The sequence below is a fragment of the Prunus persica genome, chromosome G3 (genome assembly GCF_000346465.2).
Source record: "Prunus persica cultivar Lovell chromosome G3, Prunus_persica_NCBIv2, whole genome shotgun sequence".
In the NCBI taxonomy this organism is placed as follows: domain Eukaryota; kingdom Viridiplantae; phylum Streptophyta; class Magnoliopsida; order Rosales; family Rosaceae; genus Prunus; species Prunus persica.
Genome location: NC_034011.1, coordinates 17,537,494 through 17,548,511, shown reverse-complemented (window position 1 = coordinate 17,548,511; position 11,018 = coordinate 17,537,494). Strand labels below are relative to the sequence as shown.

The 11,018-nt window shown below is 40.3% G+C and overlaps 1 protein-coding gene across 1 annotated transcript; it reads right to left on the bottom strand.

Annotated features, from left to right (window-relative positions):
• Nucleotides 1,218-5,508, bottom strand: LOC18782498 (protein STABILIZED1). The gene has a single exon (XM_007214854.2). The coding sequence runs from the start codon at nt 4,529-4,531 to the stop codon at nt 1,451-1,453; it is 3,081 nt and encodes a 1,026-aa protein (XP_007214916.1). The 5' UTR covers nt 4,532-5,508; the 3' UTR covers nt 1,218-1,450.

Genomic DNA, 11,018 nt, shown 5'->3' with positions numbered 1-11,018 from the left:
GAAAGTTTCGATTTTGAATGCCCAGTACATGAACATTAAGGGCACGACCATGTACCCTAGTATTGTCAATCTTGACTGTAGCAATGCACCACCAGATGCATGCAAGGATACAAAATTTAGTGACTCTGAGATTGAGCCTAGATTACAAAGACAACCGGACCACCGAGGCAACCCCTTCTACAAGCATAAACAAAGAAAGGACAAAGGACATAATACAACAAACTGCATTTAACATAAGCCAACAGAAAGCACCCGCACATTTCCCAACAAAATACAAGCCAGCTTACCAGACTAAATTAGCTTATAAGACTGTCTTTGTTCTTGGAAGGAAAGATCACGGAGAATCCTATCAGTTCAAGAGCTTGTTGATAAAAACGAATCCAATAAAAGCCCACAGCTCAATAAGCTGAGAGTTGATTCAAATATATTCTGTGGACCAGAAAATGCATAACCACACCAATGTTTTCAGTGGCCATTAAATGATGGATCAAACTACTACATATAAAACCTAATCCCTGACAATTGAACACAAATTAAAAGAATACACAACCAAATGCCCTAGTTCCCCCTTCCTTAATCTCTCCTATCTCTATGAACCCTTGGGCCTAAATTTTAGAGAAATCCCTATCACCTAGGAATCCCCTACCATAAACTGAAACCACAAACCAGGCAGAAAAATGACAGGATATAAAAGGAAATGCATATAATATGACAGAAAAGTAATAGACTTGGATGGTTATGTAACAAAGAGTAAGCCAAATACAGTCTTATTTCCCCCTTTAAATTGAAGAAGCCCAGTTCATTGACATGTCAACATTTTGTTTCCATAACCATAGATTACAGAGCCTCACATGACAGTAGTCTTAAAAAGGAAAAAATGAAAACTATATGTTGCCATCAATTTTACTGCTGAATTCAGGGTCGAGCAATATGAGAAAAACATTCACATAAATAATTTTGTCAATTCACATACAAAACTCAAGTAGGAAATCGAGAAGTAACCGTTGCATCTTAGGATAAAAGAATAAGGCACAGTAACATAGTGTTCAAGTCCAAGCAGGCAAGCAATAAGCTGTTTCTATGCTCAGAGGATGCTTAAAGATAGATGACCAAATAGCGGAACTGCAGAAAATCGCAGAAGGGAAATCATAAAGAAGGGCAATTGTCATAACTAAATGCAGTCAGATATGAATCAAACTAATCTACAAGGGAGTGTGTAAAATCCAAAAGGAAAACGCACAAGAACACAGATGAAAATTTATATGTCAAGACATACCATCGTAATTCGAACAATCAATTAAGCCATACTTCATCAGCAAGGAAATATATCAAATGAGCAAAGCTAAAATTATAGCAACGTTTGCCAACCGGATGACAAGTGACACTAGACATCGATTTTCTTTCTGTACTACAACGTTTTCCAACATAACCTGGAAAAAACAAGCCAGAACTAGTGTTTATTATTTTCGGCTGCACTCTCTTCCTTCCCAAGAGCAACCACCACTTTCTTCAAGATAGCTTCAAACGATTGGTGAGAGTTCTCCACAGCCTTTGAAATAGGTTGCCATTTTTCACCATGCTTTGGTTCTGCAGCTTCGCACCTTTTCAGTACATCCTTTTGGTTCTCCTCAGTCCCATGTTGAAGTTCAAATTTGTAGTATAAAGCCCAGAAATCCCCAATATCTGGAGCAAGTGTCACTGCCCTGTTTAGCCAATTCCTAGCTTTGTCAACCTTCCTATCATGCCAAAATAACTTTGCCACAGCAGCAATGACATGGGGATCATGATCACATTTCTTGAGGGCATCCATACTCTTGGTCTTCCGTTGGGGACGGGGTACCATCTCAATAGATGCAGCCCACAAGATACCACTATTGGGACACTCCTGCAAAGCCTTTGCCATCAAGATATCAGCTTCCTTCTTATTGCCATGCCTCAATTCAGCTCGAACAGCAGCAAGCCACAATTCAGGATTCTGAGGATTCTTCTTCCTGCCCATCGTGAGAACTGCACGAGCTTTACTCAGCCCAACCATCTTCTCTTCCAGATTAGCACGAGAAAGCCAGAGTGGAATAGAATTGGAGCAGTGCTTCAGACCTGAGTCATAAGCCTCCTTGGCTTTTTCCAAATGACCAAGCCGTTCCTCTAGTTGTCCAAGCATCAACCACAATTTAAAGAAGCTAGCATACCGCTTCAATCCCTCGTCAAGTAACTTCCTCTCCTCATCAAGGTTCCCTAACTCTCTCTCAACAATTGCTGATTTCATCCAAACTTTTTCTGTGCCTCCCCTTTCTCGGGCTTTGGCAAGAAGCATTCTAGCTCTCTCAGGTTCATGGTTCTCAAATTCAAGTTTAAATGCAGCAAGCCAAATTTCTTCAGAATTGGGTATAGCAGCATAAGCTTCTTGGAGGATGGCACGGGCAGCAGGCACATCCCCAGCAAGCCACTTCTCCTTAGCTCCCATAAGCCACAAGACTTCAGCTTGTGGTCGATATGTCACTGCTTTACGAAGCAAAGCATCAAGAGATTCCCGAGTCCCATGGCTCTTTTCAAGTTGTGCTGCTTTGAGCCATATGCTCTTCTTGGTTAAGAACACAGTAAGTGCGTGAGCATAAATAGCTCTGGCTGTCTCAATCGAACCCCTTTTCTTGCATTCCTCTGCATCAGCAACCCATGTGCGCTTTCTATCCTCCTCCTCCACACCAATCCCAATTGTGTTCCGAATGATTGCTTGGCAAGTTGCAACAGACCCTGCACGCTCAGCAGCTTCAGCCTCCCTCATCCACGCTTCTCTATCAATTGCTAATCCTTCCCTTTGCAAGGCCCTTATACCTCTTTCAATAATCTTCCCAACCATGGACGTATTCCCGTTAGCTTCTTCTAACTTGGCCGCAGTGATCCAAATGGCTGGCTCCTTTGATAGCTTTTCTCTTGCCTTATTGAGGACCTTCTTAGCATTATCATAAGTTTCCAATCTTGCAAGTGCAAGCCACAATTCAATGTGCAAGGGACAACACTCCACGGCCCTGTGAAGCAGAAGTCTTGCATCTTCCTCATTTGCCAGCTCCACAACCGCCTTCCACAGCCTAACAGAATCAGGAATGTGTTCCAACCCTTTCCTCAACACTCTGCTCCTATTCAAATCGTCATGCTCTAGTTTTGCAGCCTGCATCCACAACTTCACCGAATTGGGTATCGTCTTGACTCCCTTGGCAATCACAGCCTTAGCTTCATCCGGGTTAGCAAGCCTACACGCCTCTAACCACACATCCTCACTCTTGGGACACTCCTCACACCCTTTCTGAATCAACTGCCTGGCTGCTTGAATCTTCCCAGCCACCTCCTCTAGCCTTGCAGCCGCAATCCAACCAGGTGGGTGCTTCGGATTCGTCTGTGTTACACTCTTGAGCAACAATCTGGCCTTTTTAATATCAGAAATCTCAGCATCACTAGTAATCTTCATACTCTTAAGATCAGTAAGGTACCCTTTTGGGTCCACAACCGTCAGCCCAGAAACAGAATCAGAAAGCCTATCTAATTTCAATGACAACACAGTACCTCTACCCTCACCTACAGCGGTCAAATCTGTAACCGGAGTTTGAGACCATGGCGTTTCCGTACCACTAGCTGCCCTACTCTTGGGGTCCAAAGCCGTAACATGCTCCTTCTCCTGTCTCGCCTTCTCTAAAAGCGTATCGGGCACCGGCACAAAGCTCTCGAACCTCTTCTTCTTGTTCCTCAATGAATAGTCTCCAATTTCGGGTATGCTCTCCCATTCCTGAGCAGACACGGTGTACAACTTTCTCTTCAAATTTGCAAACTGCTCCGTGATCTTTGGGTTCGAAGCTCTGTATTTCTCAATCTCTTCTTTCAACCGAGCTTCTCTCCGGTCTTTTCTCCTCGAGTCCATTCTCGTATCAATAGCTTCCCAAACCGCATCAGCCTCCTTATCCTCATCATCGTACTCAGCCGATGCAAACAACCCAACATCATTCCCTTCGAATTCATCAAACTTCTGATTCTCATCATACCCTTTATCCTCTCCTTCATCTTCTTCCTCTTCCTCAGGCTTCCCACGACCGCGGCCAACCCCAGGCGGGGCAGCAGCAGAAGCAGCGCCACCGATTGTCGTGGCCGACCTATCGGGCAGGTCGGGGGCGGCCCGGGCGGGCCCGATATCGGATCGTGTGGTGAACCCAGTGGCACCACGGCCGAGCCCAGCGACATAATTTGGGGGAGGCTTGGAGTTGAGGAACTCGAGGCGGGGCTTGGGGACGTTGGGCGGTTGGGTGCCGCCGAACAAGGGGATGTGGAGGGTTAGGGTTGAGAGGGGTCTGATGCCGAGGTCGGAAAGGAGGGTGGAGCCGGTTTGGGTCAGTAATTGGAGGCTTTGGGAGATGAATAGGCGCTGCTCTGAGATGGGTATTTGGGATTTTTGTTCGATTTGGAGCTTTAGGGTTTGGAGGGTGGTGGTCTTCGGGTTTAGATTTAGGGTTAGGGTTTTGTGGTTGGGGGATGTGATGAACACCATGGCGTCTGGTTCTGTGAAAGAAACCGTTAAGGATTTTTCTCTGTTAGAAGAAAGGCAGCCGATAATATATTGAATAAATCGGCAATTAAACAGTGAGTTGGGAGAACTCCGAGTTAAGTCGGTAAGAGATGATGGGCCTAAATTCGAGCCATCTCAAACAAATGGCACCCAAAGTCACCTAAGTTATTTACTCACCAATTTAAGTGGGTGATGTGGCAAAGTGAAGCCCACTTCCAACATAGATTGAAAAAAAATAAAACATTATTTACCTTAAAAAAATTAAAATACAAACATAAATTTTAAATTTTAAAAATTGAAACTCTCTCTCTCTCTCTCTCAAAATTGAAATTTTCACATCTCCATAGCCAACCCAACTAAAGCTTTAACCCAACCTCAACTACTCCAAACCATAACCAGCTTCTTAATCGCTGCCAAAACCCCACAACTCCAACCCCTTAAACCCTACATTCCCTACCTCACGTAGCTCATCCTTATCTCCATCCTCAGCTTCAAAACCCTAGCAAACAAGCCCAGCGCCCTCTCATTCTTCCAATGGGCCCAGGCCCACACTTATTCCCTAATCCAAGCCCCTCACCCCTCCTCGCCCTCCTTCACCCTCTCATCTGCCACCACAAGTACCTCGACACCAACACCCTACTCGTCCAATTCATCACCTTCGATTGCCAAGACGAGCTCCTTTGGCTTCTTTTGCACTCGACTCTAGGCTATGCGGGTAAGGGGCTAGAAGGATAGGTCTAGGTGGGTTGCGATGGGGACAGGGGGGAGCATAAATGAAATCGAGGGAGGGGGTGGGGGGATGGGAGGGTTTCTAGGTTCTGCGCGGGGGGTAATGGGGAAATACTAGAGAAGAAATGGTGTCTATTTTTGGGTCAGTGGGTTCTAGGTTTTTTGTTTTTTTTTTTTGAAAATTAGCAATTTTTTTCCTTCAATTGTTTCTAAAATAATATTTTTTTTAATGATTCAACAAAAATTAAAATTTTTTATTAATTTTTTTTATCCATGCTAGAGGTGGGCTCCACTTCCCCACATCACCAACTCAAATTGGTGAGTAAATGACTTAGATGCACAAAATTACTAAAACAACCAGGCCACGTCATCAAACTTACAAACTTTTGGATGGAGTTGACGGTATAGGGTGAAGGAAACATGCATCTAATGCTTAGGAAATGAACTTTAGCCACAACCTATATAACAAAAACATTCTAAATGGCGGATGCATTTTGTTTACACTAGTTGAGCTAAACATTTTTCATTTAAAACCAAGTATCTTAGCCTAGTGTCTTTGAACATAAATAGAAAAAGGGAATAGATATTTACCTCAAGGCTTCAAGATTGGAGTCCTCTACCTCACCTGGGGTGACAATTTCCTACATGACCCGTTACACGACTAGAAACCCACAAGGAAAAAACATGACCCCAACCCGCACGATTAATAATTGGGTAATCGAGTGGGTTTCGGGTCAACCCGCCAACCCATTAAAATACATGTTTAACCCGTTAGACCCATTTATCAAACGGGTCATGTCAACCCATGTAATACACGCCAACCCGCGAAAAAATGAAGAGAAATGGAGACTTCAAAACACACACAAGGGGGTTTTGAACCCCCACCACCCTCATTCCTCTTCAACACCTTATCCATCATGCTACATACAACTTTGTGATTATATACTATGCCTTTTGATATTTATAATGTTTCTTTTCTTCTTTTGTTTTTCTTTCTTTTCCGTCTATCTTCTCCTTTCTCTTTTCTTTTTTCTTTTCCTTCTCTTTAGTTTTCTCTCCTCTTTTTTTTTTTTCCTTTCCTTCTCACTTCTCTCCTCTCTCTCTCTCTCTCTCTCTCTCTCTCTCTCTCTCTCTCTCTCTCTCTCTCTCTCTCTCTTCTTTTCCTTCTCTCTATCTTTTTTCTTTCTTTCTTTTCCTTATATTTTCTCTTCTCTCTCCGTTTATTTTATTTAAATTTTTTCAGTTGTGAGTTTTGTAACATGCATGTTATCATTTATAAACCCGGTACACGACTCGAAACCCGCACGATAAAAGACGACCCAAACCCGACACACGCACATTTATTAAATGGATTGGGTTCGGATTGAGCATTCTTGACACTTTTATTATCCCGACACGACACGAACCAGACACGATACGACCCATTGCCAGCCCTACCCTTACCACACCAAATGCTCTTAGAGATGAAGAAAAGGCAATCAAGAAGTATGGTTGCTAGTCTACTTCTTGATTGGACCAATTTTTGGTCTATGGAAGATGAGATACAAAGATGATCACTCATCAACCAAAGTAGGAAACCAAAAAACCCTAGCTAGGTTTTCTCCAACACTTAACTTATATCGGACAACACAAAAGGCAATTGGGTGGGTATTTGATGCTCTATTTGGTCCATGGGGCATGTTATCTTATGCCACTTATCCCTTGGGCCCAGTAGCCTTTTGGACTATTTTGTCCATTTCATTTTAAATCATATTTAAAAGCCTAATCCAATATTTATATATGTCAATATTAATTCCATAATTAATCTTTTAATTATAATTTAACTATTAAATTATAATTATAGTCTTACTTAATTGACCCTGTCGAACTATTTGACTTTGGTCAATTGCTCCGGTTAACATGTTGATTTTTGACCGTTGACTTTGACATTTGATAATCAACCATTGCCTTGTGTCTTCTCATTTCATTTCTCCTCATTTGTACCTCTAATCACATTCTTTAGATGTGCAGATCCGTAGGTTCCTTTTAGCAAGGTAGTGGGTTGACTCAACTCCTCATAGATGATATACGAATTAAATTCCACAATTAAATTCTTCCTATTAATAAAGGTTAATTGAAACATTTTAGGACATCCACAAACAATGGTTGTCGCTAGCAGCAAGTCATGGTTATCCGAGCTAAATGAGACATTGTGAAAGAATCTTTTAAAATTGGAATGACCATGCAATTGAATCCTTCTCTTATGTCAATACCCCTTATTCACATTATTAGATCATGGAATCCGATTGTCAATATCCTAATTTGAATCATTCCTTTTATATGACTATCCTTGTAAGATTTGAAGACTTCTTCTTTCAAGTCTTATCCACTACTTTGCGCATAGATTGGACCAATCATATGTTGGAGTATTCTCTCTCCTTTACTAAGAGTAGAGATTCCTTGTTATACATTCGTTTGCTTCCATGACTCTATTGAGAATCCTGATGAACACCTTTAAGCTATGCCTAATTCAGCATGATCGTATAGTGCCCTCAAAGATTAACGACATAGCCACAAAACATCTATGATGCCTCAGGTCCAAGAATTAGTTTGTATCATTGCAATTTATGAGTTCCAGCTTGACATGTGAGTAAAGACTTCCATGTTGTAACTTATGTGTTGGATTGCGTTCAACGTACTTGTTCTTCTACAAGCATCTACACACATATTGATGTATCTCCACACTTAATGACTTGAGACTTTGTCATTCCCTACATATAGAGACGATATTGTGTGTACTGGTCTTTGCGGAATATTGATGCCCAATCAATATTACTATGACCAGGAACATATTCAGGATTTACGGATGATAAGAAGTCTCCATGTATGCAATCTCATTACATAGCTTTCATATCCACTTGTGTATTCCTTGGACTATGGTTGTTCTACATATTGAAAAATAATATAGGATGATTTAATGTATAAAACAACATTTCTTGCCCATTAATAACATAATGTCTTTTATCAAAGATGTCCTTAACTCTAACTAGTACATAATTAGTTGGCTTTAAGGGCATATTTCTAACAGGGGGCATTGTGGAACATTAAACCTTGGTCAAGGGGGAAGTGCTTTGACTTTAAAGTGGTAAAGTAGGATTTGACCAATGTTTTAGGGTGCATTATAGCAATTAAGCATTTTTCTTATTTTTTTGAGTCACAAAGTAATTCCCTCCCTTCGACAAGTACTACAACCAGCTATGATGTAGTATAGCTCGTAAGTATTAGATTAAGCACTTAAACAGATAATAGAGAAGAATATAAGACCCAAAGAAGAAAATATGGATCAAAAAGGCGAAAGAAAGGATAGAAACAATAGAACAAAAAAGAATATAAAAAAGAACTACAAATCTTCAAATATGAATTTTAAAGAACATGGGGTATTTATAGCAAACTAAAACCTAGAGATAATAGGATAAAAATTCCTTGCTAAAACAAAAATCCTAACCCTGAATAAAATAAAAATCCTACTAGAATTTGGAAGACTAGAGAATCTAGGAAACTAATCAATTTAGGTCCTATGCATTCTGCATCAAGCCATCAACAAGGACACTTCCTTTTCGAAGGTAATTGAGAATTTGGGTCACGCATCATTGGCCAAATAAAGAAGAATCAGCAGGGTCAATGCTTGGTTTAATGTCACCTGGCTAATCATGCCCAATGACGGATCCTGAGCCCTTGCATTTAAAATTTACTCATGTTCTCGCAATTCGCTTGATCTTAGTTGTCGTTATAATCTAATGACCTATAACATGACACATCAACAATTATAAATTTTGTTGTATTTTATGATAATCACCATATTGTTTTAACAACCTAAATTTTAATTTCGCCCTTATAATAAAAATAAAAAAAATTCAAAATTCAAAAAAGAAAAAAAAAAGAAAAAAGAAAAACCAAACCCAGCACCCACCGTTGCCACCCTCCTCTCGCCACCTGCATTGGTCACCGGTGGCCCTACCCATCTCTTCCTTTCTTTCTATTGTCTTCTCTTTGTCACAACCTCCTTTTTCTTTTCTATCAACACAACCCCATAACTTGTAGAAACCAACCCAGAAAATTTGTCACAGTAAAACAACATAATTCACATACCCAGAAAACACATAAAATGACCAAATCAACACCCAATTCAGAAAGGAATCGCAATCCAGAAAGAATTTTGACAAAAAAAGTTTGCACAAATCCAATTCATTAGCCAATTCAAGTAGAAATCAAAACCTAAATTATAGAGTTGAAAAGCTAAAGTACATGCATGTTCCCCCTTTTTCTTTTTCTTTTTTTGTTCGAAAATATGCTTGCATTAAAAAGCTAGAAAGGTTGCAGCAACAAGCAACATAAAGGGGAAGAACATACAACACACTAAAACTTCTCTAAGAGAAAGAACTCAAGCAACAAAGTGCTACAAACAAACAAACATAACAATATGAAAGACTGAAAAGTAGCAATAGTCGAAACACCATAAAGCAATAGAACTAACGTCCCAGTAGTAGAGCACTTTAGGACCTCTAGCCTTTTGAAAATGTATACACTTGGAGAGCAGGGGAGTCCTGCTAAAATATGAATACGGTTTGAATATCTTAGGTTGTTCTTTATTCTTCTTCATAAGGAGGTATATATAGGAGTTTACATATGAAGGTTTTACAAGGAATTAGATATAGTAAAGAATTAGGAAAATATCTCCTAATTGTACAATGATTTATCACTTATATAAAAAATACGAAAGTAAATCCCTTAATTAATCAAGGAAGTAGATCTCCTTGATTAATTAGGAGACTCACGTCAACACTCCTCCTCAAGTTGGTGCATATATGTCACGAATGCCCAACTTGGTAAGTCAGTCATGAAATACTCTTCTACACTCACAGCATATGCAATATCTGATCTTGGAGGACGTATGAAGAGTAGAACCTTTGGTGGTGGTGATAGAAGAAGGAGTCTGGGTTGACCGTATACTTCTGTGAGTCTGCAATAAGATAGAGAATCGTATGAGTTCTTGACATCGCAGCAGAAGTAAGACGTGATATGAGAAGGTGAGGAAGGTGATGTGAGAAATTTGATGTAGGAATTAGATTTAAGAGGTATGTGTATAAGATTTGATGGTATGTGTTTAGGGATTGGATAAGAGGATTTGAGGGATTTATATTTGGGGAAAAAAATGAGGAATTTGATTTAAGGTTTTGGATTTGAATATGAGAAATTTGAAGAAATTTGAGAAATTTGAGATAAGGGTTTAGAGACAAAACAACTTCTCTTCACTCCCCTTCTCCCCTTGAAGAGAAGGGGTCGTCAGAGTCAAGAAATAAGCAACATCTTCTTGGGATACGTCAATAAACATATCTCTTTCACTCGTTTTTTTTTGGGTAGAGTTTGCCCCTCCTAGTACTACAACCAATCGTCTTGCTGCTGAGGATAGGGGTGGGCATCGGGACCGGAAAACCGGAACACCGAACTGAACCGGTGAAAAAAAATCGAAAAAAAAACCGGTTGACCAAAAAAGTCAACAAACCGGACCGGAACTGGACCGAACCGGTTCCAACCGGTTCCGGTTCTGGTTTTACATCTCTCCGCACCGGACCGGACCGAACCGGACCGGTCATATATTTTATATTTATATTTTTACAAAATTTTAAAATCTAATGCCATTTTTTAACTTTTATAATCACTAATTTTTCAAGTTCAACTTCAAAAAATTTCTAAATGTATG

What these genes read in the sequence shown, in the direction of transcription:
- LOC18782498 (XM_007214854.2), bottom strand. Translation starts at nt 4,531, where the DNA reads ATGGTGTTCATCACATCCCCCAACCACAAAACCCTAACCCTAAATCTA.